The 21,362-nt window shown below is 46.7% G+C and overlaps 1 protein-coding gene across 1 annotated transcript in view; it reads left to right on the plus strand.

Moving 5' to 3' along the window:
- Positions 1 to 6,960, plus strand: part of DONSON (DNA replication fork stabilization factor DONSON) — a 99,388-nt gene extending 92,428 nt beyond the window's left edge. Inside the window, exon 10 of the mRNA XM_085621361.1 lies at positions 5,436 to 6,960. Coding sequence (XP_085477487.1) covers positions 5,436 to 5,573 — 138 coding nt within the window. The 3' untranslated portion in view covers positions 5,574 to 6,960. The remainder of the gene's footprint in view (positions 1 to 5,435) is intronic.
- The last annotated feature ends 14,402 nt before the right edge of the window (positions 6,961 to 21,362 follow it).

Raw genomic sequence — 21,362 nt, forward strand, 5'->3', positions numbered from 1 at the left:
TACAAACCCCATTCTACGAAAAGACCCCGGAGGAGGAAAGGGACCCGTCCCCGCCCGCCCCCCACACAGATCAGAATGAAACAAAATGCACAAAAGAAGTAGAACCCAGCCGAACAATACAAAATGGCAAAGTCAAGGACCAAAAGTCACTCCGAAGGAGACCCGCCACCCTCGGTACCGGCAGAGGGCCCAGGCCGGTCACCCCGGTCCGGCAGCGAATCCAGCCAGTCACTCACGGTCGCAGGAGAGTCAAAAAAGGTAGTCCGATCTTCATATTCCACTCTGAGCCTAGCAGGAAAAAGCATAGAGTACTTGAGACCCAGGTCCCGGAGACGACGCTTCACCCCCTGGAAGCCCATCCGCTGTTTCTGGACAAGTTGGGTGAAGTCCGGGAAAAAGTTAATGGACGAGTTCTCATATCGGACAGGGCCATGGACCCGTGAGGCCTGCAGAATCGCATCTCGGTCTCTGTAATGAAAGTTTCGCAACAATAGGCCTCGGGGGGGGGGGGGGGCCCCCGGTCGCGGCCGACCACCTGGAACTCGATGGGCCCGCTCCACGGCGAAGAATTTACTCAGGCCAGCGGGGGCAAGCTGTTCGAGGATGAGCTCCTCAACCATGAGATCAACCGGGCGGTTGTCGGAGGTCTCCGGAACGCCTATGACGCGGATGTTATTGCGTCGAGCCCGTCCCTCGAAGTCCTCCAGCCGCCGGGCCATCAGATCGTTGGCCGACTTGAGATCGCCGAGAGTAGTCTGCAGGTCCGACACGTCCGTACCAAGGGAGGACGTCCGCACATCCAGCGATTGAACCCTCTCGTTGGTCTTAGAGAGATCCGCCCGAATTAGCGTAACATCAATGGCCACCGTGTCGATTTTACGGGCCAAGGCCTCGTACTGCGTAGCGATGGTCTCCATGATGCCATTAATGGCGCCCATGATGTCCTGCAGGGACAGATCCGGAGAAACAGACGGGCCACCACTGGCATCATCCGGGGGGACACTGGCCGTCCCGGGGGACCCTTTACCTTGAGTGTAGTGGTCCATGTTAGTCTGGACCGGTCCCCCACGTAGGGATGTCTTGGTCTTGCGCCTCTCGGGGTCTCCCTTGCCTCCCATGAGAACCACGCTCGCCGAAGGGGACCACCGAGGAAGCGTCGAAGGAGCACAGGCCAAGCAGACGTGGGCCGCACCAGAGGCCGCAATGTGGCGGAGCGAAGGGACCACCGTCGATGGGCACACTAGGAGCAGGCGGAGACACAGGCATCAAGCGAAGGCAAAGTGAAAGCCCAGCCGCACCAAGCAATTCCACTGTCCAGCCCCTCAGATCTGAAAGTGATGGGACGGCCACTGGCACAGCCCCGCTGCCGTTGTTGTTCAACTACGCCCCGGCTCCACAGTTCACCTTCGCACCGGGCACAGCCATCGGTTGGGCCTCAAAAGTTAAAACCACCATAGTTCAGGATTCCCAGGTCCGATTTGGTTTCCGAAAGGAGTTTAGTGTTCAGCCAACATTCGTCTTCCAGATTCCATCAACCAAGTCAGGATAAAGTCAGGATAAATTCCGAGGAGCAGCGAGGGTCCGGGGAGCCCTGTGCTCACGCGACCATCTTGGATGCGCGCTAGGCTCCTCTCTGAAGTTACTTTTTAATACTGTATCTGGTCTTGACGCATTGGCCTCTTAAGGTGTGTCTCCTTATTAGCGCTATTTGTTTTTCACACCCCTTAACGCGAGGAAGAATTTGGTTTTGTTTAGATTGATTGTTCAAGTTACATTTGGTATTGTGCAGCGGGTGTGTTGTAGTGCTGGGAATTTCCTACTGGGGTTTTGTTAACCGGGGTTCTCTGGGTCTTACTGTTAGCTCCAATGAGCCACAACCACATGCAGTTACCATCCGCTCAATCATGTAGTACCTTAATAATACCATGTCCTTACTCCACCCCCACAAAGACAGTGAAACAGTTAACTATTGTAGTAACTAGCAACATGTTTAGATAATTTCGTAGTGGTGTTGTGGTTCAACAACACCGTCGAGCCATTCTGCCAACTGTTAGTTGTAAATTAAACTAAAAAGGATAGCAAAGCATTACAAGCAAAACTTGGTCCAGCAGTGGAGTTGGGAGCATATTTGTCTCTTAGCTGTTATATTGTTTCATCTTATCTGAATATTTAGGTTTATTTTGGATTTATCTTTGTCACTGTGGAGCTCTTCCTCTGGGATACACTTCATTAGGGGATTCTGTCTCTGATGCATTGTTTGTCATAAGTGATCCTCTGTCGTGTTTGGTATTGCCTCAATGGCCTTTTGTCTGTTAGTTTTGTCACTTGTGGGTTTCCATATGTTTAAAGTTTTGTGTTTCCTCTTGACCTGGTACCATTTAAAGTCCAAGGTGGCCCTGGCTTCTCCTCTTTGGGCCCCTGTTCCATGCCTCTTTGGGGTTCTCAAGCAAAAGTGATGAGAGAAGAGCATTGTGCCATCCACCATGATCTTTAACTGCACCGGAAAAAGGAGCGTGTCTTGTCTCCGAGCTTAATCTGAACACTTATGATGAAGAGCAGTTGTTGCAAAGCAGCAGTGTAGTCTGGGAAGAGCGTCACTTTTCTGTTCATTTCGATGTGTCCAGCCTCAATGGCTCAATGTAGGATAACATTTGTCCCTGAAATTGTTGTATGCATGCCACCTGCGGTCTCAGGGTGCCTGTGGAGGGCGTCACTTAAACTCTATGGAGTCTGTACCACATACATTTTTGAGTCCTTGTGGTACTGTGCTAACCAGTTTTTAGGTCTCAGCCTACTAGACAGCGTAGAGGTCTGGTCTGCTAGAGAAATCTTGGGGACATTCAGAAAGTTGAGCTAGGAATGCATTCCGCCGGTTGCTTACTAGTGGCTTTGTGGTTTGTAACTTGCAGTTTCTGACTATTTGCTAGCTTTATTAGCTTTAGGCTGCCCAGCTCGAGTTTATCCCTCCTGTTGCCCAAACCTTGTTTACTGTATTCTTCCACAAACTTTGCTTTCTGTAGACAGTGTAAATTGTGTTCTTATCTTGTCACATTGCTGTGTATTCAAAAACGGAGGTCAAATGTCAGGCTGTTTTCCAGGGAGCTTGATATTTTATTTTTATTTCTCTGACTTAAAAGTGAGAGGATTTATGTGACAATCATGCTGGCTACTGGGGGCTGCTTGAGGATATAAAATGTACATGTTTGTAAATTAACTGTACTGACTAACAAATCCATACATTTGATGACATTTCAACCCATTATCGTTTTACTTTTATCAGTACAACTGAGTGCAAATGTAATGGTCCTTTCAATTGAAGATGTGTTGTATGTAATGGCAGTACACTGTCATGCCATGCATACTCCATGTTACCCCACACCACACAACTGCACTCTTTTTCTTTACCACTCCACGCCTATCTACTCCTCTCTACGCCAATGCACTGTACCCCCACACTACTCTGTGCACCACTACACTATTTGCCACTGCACACCACTCCATGCCACTGCACTACTACACTGTAACACCAGTGCACTCTATGCCAATCCCCTCTACGCCACTCTAATCTGAACCATAGAATGCCTATTCTGAAACTATCTACTCCATGCCACTGCATTTTGCACCACTCCACTTTACACAACTGCACTCTACACCACTTTACTCAAAATCACTGCTCTCTGTGCCACTCTGTTCTGAGCCACTGCACTCTACACCAATTCACTCCACACCACTCTATTTACACAGCTGCATTCCACAACAGTATACTATGCAACACTGCACTGTCTGCTACTCTATGCCATTGTCTGCCACTGAACTCTAAGCCCATCTACTCTATGCCACTCTAATCTGCACTCTACGCCACTTCACTCTACTCTGAAACCATCTTCTCTATGCCACTTCTGTCTACGCCACTCTATTGCAGTCTGCGCCACTGCACTCCATCCCAATGCACTGCACACTACTTAACTCAAAAACAATACTCCACGCCACTCTACGCTGCGCCTCTCTCTCCGCCAGTGCACGCTGCGCCACTTCACACTTTTCCACTCTGCACTGCTCTACTCTGCCATTGCATTCTACCCCCACTCTACTACATGCTACTCCACTCTGCCACGCCCGTCCATGTCACCCTGCACCACTCCACGACACTACTATCACTTCTCTCTGAAACAATCTACTCTACCCCACAGCATTCTATACCACTGCACTTTACACCACTCTACTCGGCACCACTCCACACCACTTCAATCAACGCTGCAACACTTAACTCAACACTACTCCATGCCAGTTCACCCTGTGCCACTTCACTCTATCCTGCACCACTTCACTCAAGTGTACTCTGTCCCCCTGCACTCTGCCACTCTAATGTCACTGTCCTAAACCACTGCACTTTACACCAATATTCTTACCACTTTACTCAAAACCAATGCACCCTATGCCACTGTACCCACACCAACTACTTTGCACCACAGCAGTTTATGCCCCTATACATTACGTTCTACTCTATACCACTGCGCTCTACAATACTGCACGCTTAGTTACTACACATCATTGCACTCACTGCTCTCTACACTACTCTATTGTACTCTGCACCCCCTCTAAGATACTGCACTATGCATGACTGCACTTTACACCACTCAACACCTCTACTCTGCGCCACAGCACTACTCTATTCTATCCTGCACCACTTCACTCTGTGCCACTTCCAGTCTCGGGTTGCCAGTTGGGATGCTGGAAAACTCTGGAAAATTCCCATTTATAATAATGCAGAGGTATTCTGCATGTTTGAGTGTACATGGTGTGCAATAAAATATGCAAAAGGGTTTTCTGCAGGAAATTATTTTCCTTGTACCAGTATTGGGGCGGAGGAGTGGGTGGGGAGCAGGTGTTGGGGAAATGTTACTTTCCATTCCTACCCTGGAAACAATAGATACTAATAGGAATAAAGTCCTTACTTTTTTCCCAGGGCAGCAATGGGAGAGAACTAGAGAGGGAACACTAGCGGGAACGCTGGGTCTGGTGGACTAATGCGTCCACTGTAGGGGCCTGTGTTTGACTTCATGGTCACAGGTTCAAATCCTGGTGGGTTCAGTCAGACCTTCATCCTTCTGAGGCCAATAAAATGAGTACTGTTGAGTGACGATAAACGCCTGTTCTGCGCCAAGATAACCTTGGGTGAACGTGTGCTTTACAAATACACATTACGTTATGTGAATGTGAGGGAGAGAATAAGGGAACACGAAAGCGAATGTACAAACTCTCCAGAATGAGTAAGAAGGAAAATGCTCTACTTGAAGCTTTGCTCGGCTTGCTTTTGATCCAATTTTCATGGCATAGGCGTAGCAGCCAGTCATGATGCAGGCGTTTTGCATGCAAGTATTTCATAATGTTATTGCTGATGTGCTGTCTTAAATAATGCATTTCTTTTTCTGTAGGCATCCTCTTGCAAAGACCTTGCAACCTGTGGATTGCATCCTACAACATTGGATCAGCTCATTCAGGCACCAGTACTTGGAAAATCTTCTCTGCGACAGCTCGAAATGAGCAGCTACAAATGCACTTGGAAATTTTGAGCCCCGTGCCCAGTTTATGGGTCAGTTGGTGGTCTTCGATGCTGCATCATGCAGTAGGACTGAGCGCCTACGGAAGATGGAGCGTGTTGTACATTACAGACTTGTGTTTTAAAATGTATTTTATACTTCAGTTTCAGATCACTTTAAAAATTTTAATGTTTCCAAGCCATGGGGACGTATTTGAGTAAGGAGCACTGCCAGAGGAAGAGGTTGAAATGTAGCCTCTTCCTCACTCGCCTTCTCAGATGATTGATTGGCCGCTTGGCCAGAAGGGACCCTAAGCTGCCCCAATGCTGCTTCCCTTGCTTGACGTAAGGCGAAAGTTAAGTAAGGGTGGTATGTGTTTAATTGACATGGATTGGTTTTATTTTAAGCGCTTAGCCATTTTTTATTTTCCACTTCAACTTTTTGGGGGGTATCCGAGGAATACAAGCTTTTATTAATTAAACCACTTTGTTCCTGCCATCCCCCTCTTCTGCTTTTCAAACACGTAAAGGAAGTACACCGAAAAATGATGCATGATCTTAGCTAAGGAAGGCAGCGTTTTGTCTGACAGGGAGAACGGTGGGAGTGTGGCTGGAGACCTGCAATGTTTTGTGTCTGACGGGGCGGGGGGGAGGGGAGGGAGAACGGTGAGAGTGTGGCTGCAGACATGCAGCGTCTTGGGTCTGACGGGGAGAACAGTGGGAGTGTGGATGCAGACATTCAGCGTTTTAGTTGATGGGAGGATCCTCATCGAGTCAACGTTTCAATGCGAAGAAATGCAAATGGCTCGCAGTGGTAATATTTCCGAATCCTTATTTTAGTGGATGCATTTTTATAACCTTGATCTACCTCTCAAATGTGTCAGAATACTAATGTGTTTTTAAAGCAGTTTATTAAAAATAAACTGTTTTCCTGCATTGGAAACTGCCAGGATCAGCTAAACTTGTTTTTCCTCACTAGTTTTTATCAAACAAAGACTGCTTTTGTGTATTACTAAACTGACTGTTCTTTGTGTAGAAAAAGTGATCACAATTTGTAACGTTAGTTATTTCTTTGCATGCAGCCGAGTAATTTAAATACCCAAAGTCGCATGCAGTGCAACTCCCCTTAGCCATTTTCACTGCCATTTTGAAGCGAGACAATAGTGTTGAACACTTGCCTCAAAGTTTGGAAACACTGCCAGAAAAAGTACAAGCACTCAGGTTGACCTTAAGATGTTCACTGCCAAAGGAGGCCAGGTAGAAGGCGTGCAGAAAAGGGACTGGAATAGAAAGTGCAACTGCGACATAAACCAACTGTGCTGTTATTTTTTACTAACCTGTCTGCCAGTGTAGTTTGTCAACCAGTGTTTTCGTTGGTGTTTATTTTAATTTGCAATAAAGATTTGCTGCATTTGGCTGAACTGTGTTTAGTTTGTTCTGTAACTTAAGTGTTTCAATATCAAAGCTGCCTCTGGCCTAGAAAATCAACGCTACGTTAAAATAAATGATGTGAAATTAAGTCTTCCGTTTGTATCCACAGAGGGCATACAAATTCATCTGCTGCGTGTACTCTATTGAGTTCCACCCTCTGTATATCTTATCTCTGTTTGGCTTAGGATTTTTTTCCTATTTTTAGTGTTTAAACTTTTATAAAGTGCATGGCTGTCCTGCCAGGACTTCCCAGCACTGACTAAGCCAACAAACAACTTGATAACAAATACTGCGCTGCTCAGAAGGAGAAGATGTTGAACTTTTTTTTTTTTTTTTTTTTTTTTTTTTTTAAATGGCCTCGCTAGGGCTCGTATTAACTGGAGGGCGAGAAAATCCCAGTGTTTGGTAGTTCGAACCCAAATCATGGGCCACCCGCTTAGGCTCTGCTCACCTGTGGTGCACAAGTAAGCCTCCGATTGGCTGACCTAAGGGCCTGGTTGTAGGGTTGATTCTGTTTTCTGACCAAAGTAGTCCTGACGGTGGAGAAAGACCAGGTATAGGGCCTTCAATTTGATTCTTTTTGCAACAATAAGTCTGTGCAGATGGGAGGAGACCAAAGCTTGTCTGGGAAACCGGAACAGGCGTGCTCGCTTTCTGAACGGTCTGTAGTCTTCTTAACAGCGTCTGGTTCTTGAGTTGAGATATAACTCAAGCCACAGAGACCACCTCCAGGGAGAACGATTATCTCTGGCATAGGCTCCACTCAAGCCTTTATCGCAGCTCGTCGACTTTGTCCTGCGACTAATAGTTTGCAGAATGCCCACATACCTACCGGGCACAACTGATATTTTGCGCCTCCTGAGAGGGGTCAAATTCAATCCAGACAGACTATCTTATGTCTTTTGATGTGGAATCGTTGTATAAATGCATCCCCCAGGACCAGACCCTAACTACGATAGAACATCTCTTGAGCCAGCACCCACTAGACACCATCACACCGGTTTCCTTTATAATGAGGTGCACCATGATTGCCATGAAAGAGAATTTTTCAATTTGAGACACAGCTCTACCTACAGGTGTCTGGTACCTCGATGGGCAGCACCTTTGCCCCCAGTTTGGCAAACCTTTGCATGCATATCTTTGAGGAGGACGTCGTCCTTGCGAATAACAACCCATATTGCACGCACATTGCACTCTGGAAGAGGTATATTGACGATATCCTCGTGATATGGCATGGAGATGACGTCACCATTAACTCATTCCACAAGTGGCTCAACACCCGTAATGACCACCTTCGGTTCAAGTGCTAATATAGCAAGGTGAAGTTAGCCTTTTTGGATCTCTCCATTTATCCATCGGGAGGAACTTTAGAAACAGAACTCTACCAAAAGCCTATGGCCAGGAATGCCCTGCTCCAGTATGAGAGTTACCATCCCAAATCGCTGCGTGAGAACTTGCCCTTTGGCCAGTTCCTGAGGCGTAGGCGGAACAGTTCCAGCACGGACAAATGCAAGAACCATGCCTCAAGACTGAAGAGCAATCTACTGGACAGGCACTATCCGACTGCCTTAGTAAAGAAATGGGCCAAACGTGCCCTCCACAATAACCGAGAGGCCCTGTTGTACATCAACTAAACAACCACATATGAGATTGGTATGTGTGAATACTTTAAGCTCTCTCTCCAATACTGTGAAGAAATCTATCATGCCCAACTGGAACATCCTGAACAAAGGACAGATGTCCCTTGATAAACCCTTGTTCGCCTTAAAGATGGGCTGGAGTATGAGAGACAACTTGGTTCACACCAGACCTCCACCTGCAACCACACATAGACCAACACTCTCTGGCACCTTCAAGCGTTCAAGGACATTTCTCATGTGGATCTTGTGCTGCCTGCCCTCAAACTAAGGTCACAAAAACCATTGACATTGGGACATCTAGGCCATGGGTTTAACAACACCACACCAACTGCAACAGTGAATGAGTTGTCTATCTAATCACGTGACCATGCGGTCTCAGATATGTTGGGATGACCATTAAGAAGGTGCGAACATGCATACTTGAACACATGAGCACGATTAGATGTGCAAAACAAATGACCAAACTTACAGAGCACTTCTTTGACATGCATCACCAGGTTAGACACTCTGAGCTGGACTGTCCTGGATAAACCAAACCTCTGTGCAACCACACAAGGCCTTATAACGAAGCTTCTTAGACTCTAGCAGAGATGGGTTTTCAGACTGGGAACCTCCAGTGCGGGTCTGAATGACGACTTTCCTTGATTGGCGCTCTCCTGAGCTTTGCAGCTGACCGACCATTCACCACCTCTGTATGGGACTTGATTGAGCCCCACAGCACATACAACCACGAGGTACCAATCTGCCACCACTTTGAGTAGGCACTGGGGTGACCTACATCCCTCCTTACTTATGCACCTCATTTGATCACATGTCCCTTCCATGTTGACCAGCCATGTTGGTGTCAATTACCCCAAAGCCGTTCCAACCACACACTAAGGTAACCTACCTCTGGGCTTACAACTCCCTGTCCTATGACCCGTCTTCACCCCTCTTTACACTCCCCCCCCTTGTTGGGCACTCGATGACAGGGCTGACAGTGTCGGGCGTAGCCACTTTTCTAACTGACCACCTGTCTCAGCATTGCTAGTGCCCCATTCGATCACATGTCCCCTTCATGTTGATCAGCCATGTTGGAGCAAATTACCCCAAAGCTGTTCCAGGACCCATCTTTACTCTCCTCTGTACCCCCCTTCTTGGGCACCCGTATGGCGGGGGCCGACAATGTCAGGCGTAGCCGCTTGTCAAACTGACCACTTGTCTCAGCAGCACTAGCACGGCATTGCCACCACAGCCAGGTGCTGCTGAGCGTTCATTTCACTACAACTCCCATTAAGCTCACAAATCCGGGTGGAGCGCACTCACCAGGAAGTGCTTCCCCTGGCTGCCACGCCCCTCAGCAGACAGACGACTGCTCAACACTACTTAACGACTGGTGTTAGTGCAAAAACTGTCCCTGTCACGAGGACGTGTGCCCCATACCTCCACGCTACGCACTAGCGGTAAGCTTCACACATGCTCCCTCTGACCACCACACCGCCACCAGTTTCACACGCCTTTCGTGGCCTCCCGCACCACCCTCCGGCGCCACACTCATGCGCGGTTTATTTTTCTGCCGACTCTCGTGGTGTCCACCCCAGCATAGAGAATACTACAACCTAGGCTCCCCCAGATGCCACGCGCTCCTACACAGCCCAGTAGATTTGGCCCCCCCACCGTGGGTAACCTCGCCCAGACACCATAGCCTCCTGCACGGTTCCCTGGGGCCTGGCAGGCGTAGCTCCCGTTGCGGGACTCTGGCGTCTTCGACCCTGCCAGAGCATCTCCACACTCCATCCCCGACCAGGGTTGATCAGCTAGTAGCTATAACCTGTTGGTGAACCATCTAACGCCCGGTCCCCGTGGGGCATATGGGCCTGCCATCACAATTCACTGGCATGTAAGCGCGTCTACCTTCCTTTTGTTTAGCACACTGCTGCCGGGCATAGAAGTTCTGCCACTGGAGTATCTGCCCTGCAACAATCCGGGTGTTCTTGTTCAGTCCCATGCTACTCTCTTCTCTGTTTCTAAGACTGCTAACCATTTCTGCAATATTGCGTGATGGGGGTACATTCCAGTCCTCCTGTTTAGCGTGAACAACATGCACTACTGTTCTTTCGTACATATTTCAGAGTACTTATTGTACATGCTCATCATTTGGGCATATCTCTTTGGCAACGCATGTTTTTACTGACTGTCTCTGTTCTTGAAGGCACATCTTCGCCTTCTATTACTTTCTTGACCTCTTTTCGATTCTAACGCCACCACCTTATTCACTAGGTTGGATTGGCGCATGTACCCGATGGCTAATAGGCCTGGACAGATGCATTGAATTAGTTTACCATTGATGGTGAGTCACGCATCCTTGTATTCATTTTCATGTCAACTGATTGGTCACATGATGTCTAATGTCGTGACCACTACGCGGATTTACTGTGCTTCCATGCACTGCCTTCACTGATTGTTTCATTTTAATTAGCGCACGTTGTGTTTTTTGTGTTTCATTACAGGTTCCAACAGTGAACATACTAAACAGCAGGACCACTGGTTCAGTATAATACACCGTAGTTACTGCGCATTATCTTTCACATGCGCGTGTACCTTACTTTACCCCACTTGGTTGCAGTAGCTGTATGTTTGACCCGGAGGAAGGCCATAACACTCTGTTATGTCCTGAGGCCGAAACATGTTGGTCACACACTAATACAGAAGCCTCGAATGATGGCAGATGTATTGGCAGTTACTTGTTTTTAATCTTGTCACAAGGTAGCCGATTTAAAGTTGATACATAGCTAACCTTGTAGCCAGTTTTAATCGCGTATACTCTAGCACTGCACTTTGTATAACGCACACCACGCTCACATAGGGTTTTTAGTTCAACCCCCCTTGCTTACACAAACATCCTTGTGCTCCTCCCTCGCAGTGAGGGGGTTGTAGCCTGCGTAGAGACTAGGTCTTCTACGCAAGGAGGCACCCCTATGATGAAGCATGACACTGTTGGCGTTTGTGAGGGAAACAGTCCTTAAAGGGATTTCCCTTCAGTACAAGGTAGATCAAATTTTGTTGCAGAACCTATTGCATTGCAAATGCTTGTTTTGAGTGTAGGGCGGGAGATCTCCCAACACTCTTTCGTGAGAAGGGCAAAACGGGGTGATAGTTTCTTTGCTTAATATTCCATAGTGAGCTTATTGTCCTTCCAAACCTCTAAGTATTTAACGTTAGGTTTTGGAGCTGGTAAAGAACCCAGCACCCCTGCTCACCATTCCAGGGTCCATAGATGAGGCTGATTCCCCACAATCATTAAAACGTAATGGTGGCAAGACGGAGGTAAAGTGTTGAGGCCCATCTAATTGGCCCCTGCTGATGTACAGTTCTTCAGATGGCCACATTCCTAAGTCCCTGACAGAGAAATGACAAACCGGGTTTCATCCATGCATGTCATGAGTGATAATCCAGTGACCACAATATTAATGGTCTAACATTTAAGGGTAAACCGGGTGGGTCTCGGGGAAGAACCCTGAGGAACTCCACATGGAAAGGAGAAGACTGAGTAAAGGAAGGGCTTATCTGCGACTTGGTAACAGCAGTCTGTAAGAAAAGATGGAAACTACCGAATGCTTTCTCGCATACACCGCACTTTTATATGTGCTGGAGCAGAGAATTGTGGGACCCTATCGAATGCAGCACTTAAGTCCAATAGGATAACTTCTGCAGTAGTTAGTAAATTGTGATGCTGCAGATAAGTGGAAACTAGGGGGTTTGTGTTTATCCAGTACTTTGGCTGGGAATGGAAGTAAAGATACTGGGCTGTAATTTTCCAGTGCACCCGGGTCCAGTAAGGGTTTCTTCAGAAGTTGGATCACCAACGCTTGCTTCCAAGCATCATGGACACAAGCTAAAGTGATTGACAGTAAATCAAGCAAGATGGAGTAAAATGGGCGTCAACTTATTGAGCCTATGAGGTGACCAGATCTAAAGAAGAGGAAGACTTTGATTTGGCAAGTCAGGTAAAGTTCTCTTATTGATTAGGTTCAAAGCTGGGCACCTTGGGATCCTCATCGTTGTCGCATTCTCTGCCTATGGGAGCAAGGCGTTATGGGCTTGGTCAGGGAATGTGTAAATGTCACGTATTTTGCAAGAAAAGAAATTAGCCAGATTACATCTTTCCAGAAAAGAGGCAATCGAAGAGGCCTTAATACAAGGGCCTAACAGATTTCACCATTCCAAAGCTAACTTTTGAGGAGTTGGTGCCCCTTCTATTGGGATTGGGCTTGGGGTAAGTATTAAGAAGGGCTAAGATCATCCAGATCTGAGCTGGTCCACTCTCACCTGCATCCAGTACATTTATCACCATTGGCCTTCATCCTATCAAAGGTTTGGATTTGTTAAAAGGTTGCGTTCATCTGCTATGTTAACTTTTCAGCCAATGGCAAATGTTAATTGAGTGCGAGTGGTAGTGAACACAGCCCTAAAAATTCAAGCTACATGCGTATTGCAAAATGGTCAGACCAAGTCAACTGAAGGCAGCCTGCTTTTAGGATCGCTAAATTGGAGAACAGAGCCAGTGGATGCCTCGCTAAGTGTGCGGACCCCTTAACTTGGAGCAGTTGGATAGCTACAAGGTCTTTAATCAAGGTAGAGACCCTGGTGTCTTCTGGATTATTAAAATGCAAACTCAACTCCTGTAAAATGGTGAAACCACAGAGCATACAACGTGATTGTGTCTGCAATTTTAGTAAAATTGCCCACTGGACCGAGTGGACGATAAATTAAGGTGTTGAAGACGAAGGCCTTGCAGCCTGCTATCCTGATATCCAATGCAACGCAGACAGTATAGCTTTAAATATAATCTCAATCCCTTCGCTTACCCCTATGATTGTGTTTACTGATACAATAGCCTTTTGGTACTGCCAGGACAATATCCGGCGTATAGCCCTTATTGCGCCATGCTAAAAATACAGTTTCAGGATTATCAACTAGGAAATTAAATAACCCACCACATATTTAACGCCCCATTGACTAAGTGTTAGCTGCAGCAGTGATTACAAAAGTTCCCCTTAGAGACGCAGACTTCTTTCACATGAGCTGGGAGTGCCCGGTGAATGTAACTTCTTGGCAGTTGGTTGCTGGAAATAGTGAACAAGAAGGCTGGAGATCTGCCTCTTAGGGTTATACATACTGGGCGGTTGCTAGACTAGTCATAGCAATGCACTGGAGTCACGGTTGTGCACTTGCTAATTATGAACATGTGTAAATTTTGCTTAACATGCATGACAAGATAATAAAATACTTACGTGTCCCTAAATGTACCCCCAACCTGGTGGTTCACGAAGAATTGGGAGTACCTTATATATCCGACCAATTAACACTGCGCCCTATGATCCTTTGGCTACAGTGCTGGCTTAATTCGGATATTCCTCTGACCCGAGCCATATTTAAAGACTGCTTGGCATTAGAGAACATGGCACGAATCCCCTGGTTTAATTATATTAAAAAGGCATTTGACCTACTGGGAAGGGGTTCCTTATTTACCAATCCCGAAGAAATCCTTAAGAATGATATCCCACTAATTAAAACCGCTTTCTTGAGTCATAGGACGCAAGAAAGGGAGGGGATTGAGGTCATGAAACCAAGTGTCCGGTCTTATCTTCCCTTAATCACGAACCCCACTGCTGAGCCCTACCTGCTGGCCACTCTTACCTCACATGAAAAATTTCTGTTAACCAGGTTCAGATGTAATACATTCCATTTTTTATTGGCTAGACCAAAAGGGGCTACTAGAGGTCAGCTGTTACCAGTACGTGGCTGTAACGGGCAATCGCCGCAAGATTTAGAACATTTCATGTTTTTCTGCACTTTTTATTCAGTCCCAAGAAAATCCTTTTTGATCCCAATTTTAAAGAAACTGAATTTTATTCAAGTCAAACCCGCTTTAATGTTTTTACAACTACTAAACATGGATTGTACATATTTTATTGTTCGTTTTTTAAAATCCACTTTGAAATCAAGAATGGACATGGACGGTTAAATATATTGATGTGATTTGTTCTTTTTATTTTGGATGTGTATTTAAATTGTGCTTGTTTGTGACTTTTATGAATTTATATTCTAAATTCGAAATAAAGTATTCTTGATGATGATACTAAAATACATTTTTAAAAACAGGACATTAAATAGGTCAAGTTTGTGCTTCCCTTTTGAACAATTGCTCATGCTAAAGAACCATGTATTTGGCTGTTGTGGAACTGCATGCCCTCGGGCTAATGGGTAGAATTATAGGCATTACAATTCCCAACTCCATCCCCGGGGCCATGTTGTGGAGACCGGAGTAGAGCAGAAGCTCCTCCAAGAAATTAGGTTTGTCAAGATTAGGGACCTAGATCTAATGCCGACTACCGAGGGTGCCTGGCCCGTGGTGCCGGGCAGGTGCAGATGGGCTTGCCTTTGGCGCGTCCGGGCATTGGCCTACTTTAGGTGGAGGTCGTCCACCTGATGAGCTGTGGGCAACTAGAGCTCATGCACTAAAAATGGCGCCTCAAATAGGCACAGGACAATGCAATCCGCCAGCGGACCAAGGAATAAAAAAGACAAACGGTGAGTTCGAGCCCAACACAGTACAATTTACCCCTCAATAGCCTTCCAACCATCAACAGAAACCATTGCAACAAGAGTTTAACAAAATTACAAATCTAAAAATACCCTTTTGAGGGCTAATTATTAAAATAAAGTGCTAATGTATCGGGCACCGTTTTCAAGCTTTTATTTTTTATCATAGTTATAAATAACGTTTTATAACCGTAGGGGTGGACGTGCTAGATATACAAATGTATGGGGGGTGGAGGGGGGGGGGGGGGAAATGGTCCATTTTATCCCGGGTATGGCAATTATTGTAGCTGTGCAAATGTTTTTTTTTTTTTCCTCTTACCAGAACCAGCCACTCCTTTTCTACTCGGGGTATTGTCATTTCTTTCATGTTGGTGGGGTTGTGCTCGACACCAACATCAGCCTAGAGAGCTTTATGTGATCACCAAACAGGGACCAGGCCTCAAGGTAGAGGACCGCAACACATCACATTAAAGCAGGTCTCCTGAAAGTACTACTGTAGCTACACAAGCGCAAATTGTGTTCGATATTTTGTTGGTGTGAATCTGTTGTGCATATTCGGGTACCCGGTGTTTGGGCATGACAACTGCGATTGGACTTCACAAGCTTTTGCTTCAGTGTCTAGTGTAGGCGTGTCTACGTCTGTAGGACGTAAACAAATTACCCACAATGCACCACAGTTTGCCAAAAGGAGAGCCATTCTGGAATCCAGAACTTTAATTGCAATCATGGCTTTCTCAATATGGATTGGGGGGTAAATGGGCAACTCCCAGCATTTTTAAATTGCTGTCTCGTATTACAAATTGTCTGATGTGTATTACATGGTGTCTATGGAATGATAGACATCCGGTCGGTAAGCTTAGTTCTTAGGCTATGATTTTACTGTGTTTGGCAACTGTGCTCTCAAAATAAAGAGGAGGATGCATAAGAAGAGAGTAACTGATTGGGAAGTTTTTTTTTCTTCGTGTGTCCAGTTATAAGTAACCATTTTATATAGCGCTGCTGCACAATGGAATTAAATCGAGCAAAGTTGTGTAGCACAGAAGAACAGAGTGATGTACAGAGGATGAAATCACCCAGTGATTAAGCGTTTGTTGAAAAGCCTTTTTATTTTATGTTCACTATGGTCTTGTGGTTTGGGAGGAATGTGTTTATAGGGTCCTGTCCCGGGTGTATCTCTAAACCTGGTATTAGTCTAATTTGGGAGGGGCATGTGGTCTGTTCACCTCTGTCCCTCATATCTAATCACATATGGATTCTGGCATATAAACAAACTAGTTTGAAGTCATGTGCAAACCAATTTTTGTTGACTTTAGTGCCCCAGTGTTATTTCTGGACTATCCTAGGATTAGTCCTCTTTGGCTAAATATTCAGCATGGTCCTCTAGTTTCTTATGTCAAAACTTCTTTGTGATTGAATCAATAGCCCCATCGCTTATGAAGAGTGACCTGCTAGATACCTTGTTCACTAATGCAAGGAGTGTGTCCTTTGTTCCATCCACTTGCTCAAATCATTTTAATAAACTTTTTGAATCAACCTAGAACCAGGTGTCTAAATCAGTAATCCTCAGTTGAATGATGATCAGTTGGTTTAGAGACTTCAGGATGTGCCTTGTGTTCTGTAGTGCTGACTTGAGCAGTCGGGGTTTCAAAGCACTGTGCAAGGAATTGTAATACCATAAGTAGCTGAGGCACACGGTGAGACAGTTTCAGAACACTACAGAGTTCCCAACAATAAGCGACTCATTGAGTGAGTCCGCTTCAGAGTGCTGTACAAAAGCGTTTCCATAGAGGAGTAAAAGAAGAACTGAGGAACATTTACAGAAGGCTGCACAAAGCGGTAGGTGTAACAAGCATTCAATAAACAATTGGACAGGTAACATTCGCATGCAAGGAGGAATACTTTTGAGTAGGGCATAGAATGTCGACAAAGATGCAAAGTAATGGACACAAAAGTAAGGTGAGAGAATTGTCCAAATGCTAGTCAAGTATAGATTTATGCTACCGAACCATGAGATATGAAAATAAGTGCAGCCACACAGAAAGCAGTTACTATCCAGAGTATGAACAATCCATCAGAAGGTCCGCAAGACGTAGAAAAATACACCGGTGGGGGGGGGTGGAGGACTTATTTCTTATCATTACACTTTGACCCTTATCGAGAGAAATAATGTCAGCACAGTTGGAAAGAAGAAAGAAAGACTAAAAACTGACAAAGGGAAAAAGTCAGTATGACAAGGAATGAACAAGAGTGAGATTTATGGGGCAGGGAAGAGAATATTGGCGGTGGAAAGATGCACGAGGTGAAATAAAGACTAGACAGCCTTACTATTATATAAATTAAGCTGGTTTTTGGCTCCCATGAAAGTGTCACAGGACTGTCTGAGGTTGGATGTTTAGGGAATCGGGGTAAATTACCCTTTGTACCTTCTGAGACTGAGGACAATAAGGGGTGGGAGAATGTTTGTGATGAAAGTGAAATAGTAGTTCCAGGTTCACCATGTGTTTCCAAAAATAAACAGCTCAATCAGAACGATCGAGGAAATATGTTGTGTATTGAATTCTACAGCTTCATTTATATATTTTTTTTAATCTGTCAACTATTCTCAACTGTACAACAGACCTGTTCTCAATTTTACAACAGAACTGTAAAGAAGAGATGTTGGGTGCTTTCATCCAGGATGTGTGGAGTTTAGAATGTAGAATTGTCCCCGGATAATAGAAATACTTGGGCTTGTTGCCCCTTGAAACTTTGAAAACTGATGGATTGGTTGTCTTGGCAATAAAACATGGGGGAAATTTATAGCACCACAACCAAAGTTACTACACTGTGTTTCATCAAAGGGAGAGTGAAAAACAGCCTATCAATTAAGATATGGCTCTATTTTCCTCTCCACCATCGATGGTACACTTTAGGTTGCTGTGTCCCCTCAATAGTGCAAGGGTGGGGGGGTTGGGTGTTGCTGTCATTATTTGTAACCTAAAGCTTACCCATGATGTGGACGGTCACTGAGCAATGTAGTGCTGTGATATGTATATTTTGTGGAAAACTAATAAAGAAACTTTAAACTTAGTAGTGCGTAAGTGTGCGTCCTGCCAACCATAGGTTTTGTCCAGTACAAAAACTATGCTTTAATACTTTTACCACTTTGCATGTGTCCTATACAATGCAGCACACACGCTCAGTTTGAATTATAAAGCGAAATTAAAACATTTCCCCTCTGTTACAACTCCCTTCAGGAGGCATAAGGCTTTAGCGGGGGGAGTGGACAGGTTCCAATGTGAGCGGACGTGGGCTGCGGAGCTCCGGACGACATTTCCCCAGCAAGCAATTATCCTGAGCCCCGGGCGAATCCATTTTGGGGCACCTGGTTGTGAAAGTAGCCTGGGAGTATGCTGATCTCCACACCGTGATCAGCAGGGTGGATTGGTGGCGAAATCACTGAGAATCGAGCTGTTGGCGAATGCTCCGGCGAGGAGCAAGATGGTGTCTGGAGTAGGGCACGAGCAGTTGGGAAAGCCTGGCTGTGCTCGGCGCGAAAGTTGCTGCAAGTGGAGACAATGGGCTCGGCGAGGTGCCAGCGGGGGAGTGTGGTGAGTGTTGCCAATCGCGCTGGAGCAGAGACCGGGTACAAGGGCACTGGGCGAGTGCTGAGGACTGGTGAAGATGCGTCTCCCCACTGCAGACCGGTAAGAGAGGCCTGCGAGCTGAGGATGGCGGCGCTGGTGACCGGTGGAGTACATGGTCCCGAACTGCCCTGAAGTGACTGGTGGAAAACAGGCACGATCGGAGGACGGTGAGCAGGGCCCCCTCCTCCCCTGACATCGCCATATTGTTAGGAAGCGCACCCGATCTGGTGAGTGCGTGCAGAGTGCCCGGATTACAGCAGTAACATCCAAACTGAACCTGAGACTACAAGTGGGGGATCCGGTGTGAAAGGTCTGAGCTTGTGTGGGTCTCCGCTCTGGGCTCTTCAGCGAGGGACCACAGGGGAATCCCGACCACATCATTTTGGGGCCTGGACCGGCTTGGGGGAGCGATGTTCTTGCAAGTGATGAGACCGGCCAGGGCATATCCATCGGCAGGCTATTTAGTGGAAAGGGGGTTCCATGAACACGAAACTGGCCTGCCATTAGGTTCCCCGGACACTGTGCAAGGTACAGAATCCTGCTAATTTCTGAGATTGGGGCTGTACCCAGCTGGCCTGATAGTCTGGGGGTACTGGATCACTGGAGAGGGTACAGCCTGGCCAAGCTACTGGGATCACCGGGCAGGCGATCATCGCCATAATCAAGGAGGGTTGTGGGAGGCCCCCCCCCCTCCCCCTTGAGAGCACTGTGCGCCCATCCTGCACTGGAGATTTCCGCATAGTGGAAGCCTACAAGGCGCAATGGGGAAGCCATCAAATAGAAGGGGATATAGTGTCCTCTGCACTGGAGGTCCAGGAACCCAAACAGACTAGGAGGAGGAGTGTATAGAATCGGGGAAGGAGACGGTCGGCACGACCCCCACCCTGACCGACATTATGCAAGCTATCACGGCCTCCAGGGAGGCCTTAGAGGTGAAAATCAACTTGATTGGGACAGATTTGAGTTTACTGAAAGACGACCACCGTAAACTCAAAGAACGAGTGCTAACCTCAGAAAAGGAACTTGCGGATGTACCGGAGAAAGTAGAGATGCTCCAGAAGGGGCTCAGCACAGTCGAGGGTGAGTTAAAGTGCTGGAGGCGCGGGCAGAGGACAGTGAGGGAAGATTGCGCAGGAACAATATAAGAATTATTGGAATGCCGGAAAAATCGGAGGGTACAGATATGGTGGGCTTCCTTGAAGACTGGATCAAAACTAAAGTTGCCCCAGAGAGACTCTCCTCCTTCTATTCGCTAGAACGGGCCCACCTAGTCGCAGCCCGGCCTCCCCATCCAGGGGCCCCTCCCTGACCCATAGTGGCGAGATTGCTTCATTTTCAGGATCGCTATCATGTGCTTCTTAAAGCCCGTCAGAAATGGGATCTGCAGGTTGTGAACCGCAAAATATTGATCTTCCCAGATTTCACAAAGGAAGTATAGCGTCAAAGGGCCTCATTTTTAGCTGTTAAGAAAAAATGGAGACCACTTCAGATACCTTATGCCATGCTATTTCCGGTGTGGCTGCGAGTGGCGGACCAAGCAGGGGCGCAATTTTTCACCACCCCGCAGAAAGTATGGGACTGGCTGGACAGTCAACGGAGCCAAAATGAAGAGACTGCGTTGCTGTAAAGATTGCAACAGCATGCAGGGAAGGCCGTGCTCGAGACGTGTGCTCCATCATCTAGAGAAACCAGGAACGAAAGGCGTAAGGCATTACAGCCGGCGGTGGATCTTACCAGAGGGGACTCCAGCCCTGGCTCGAATAAGACTGGTCAGGACGCAGATAAGTCAGAAGGATCGGTGGCTGCTAGCTCTAATGAAAACTCAGAGGAAGAACTACCGCAGGTCACGCTTCAAACAGTGGACGGCATTGCCTGACCTGAACAATCTGGGTGGTTGAAGTGGCTATTTAATAGTGCTACTGTTCGGCCTAAAATTTCTTGGGAGGAGGGAATGGTAATGGCCCTCCAAATGCAAGGTTCTTGAAATGCTCCTGGATCCCGGGGAAGATAATGTTCTGGAACACTGCTGGGGGTGGATGTTGGTGGAGCTATGGGAGCTGCTGCTTGTACCTCACAGCCCCATAACTAGTCAGAATACTGTTTTGGAGATTACTCCGAGTTTGGATGGGAAATAATTTGGTTACACCTGTCCTGGGGAGGGGGAGTTGGGGTGTTATTACATTATTTAGGGGTTGGGGAACTGTCGGGGCCAGCCGTGTCAAAATCAATGTAGTTGTAGAAGACATGTCTCACCTAACTCAGTGGTACTCCCCATAGATCTTAAATGTATCTCTTGGGATGTACGGGGGATGCACACACTGTCACAACGTCATAGTATACATGCTTTTCTATTAAGGAGAGGAATTCAGATTGCGTTGCTCCAGGAAACTCCTGTTCTGGCCAAAGAGGGAGCCGCACTCCAGCGTAGATGGAGGGGTCAGGTGTTTTAACCTAACCATTTGGCTTTCACTCAGGGGCCCTAATTTGGGTAAGAGCAGGGGTACCCTTCCAATGTACGAACCAAATGATTGACCCAGAGGG

The sequence above is a fragment of the Triturus cristatus genome, chromosome 8 (genome assembly GCF_964204655.1).
Source record: "Triturus cristatus chromosome 8, aTriCri1.1, whole genome shotgun sequence".
NCBI lineage: Eukaryota > Metazoa > Chordata > Amphibia > Caudata > Salamandridae > Triturus > Triturus cristatus.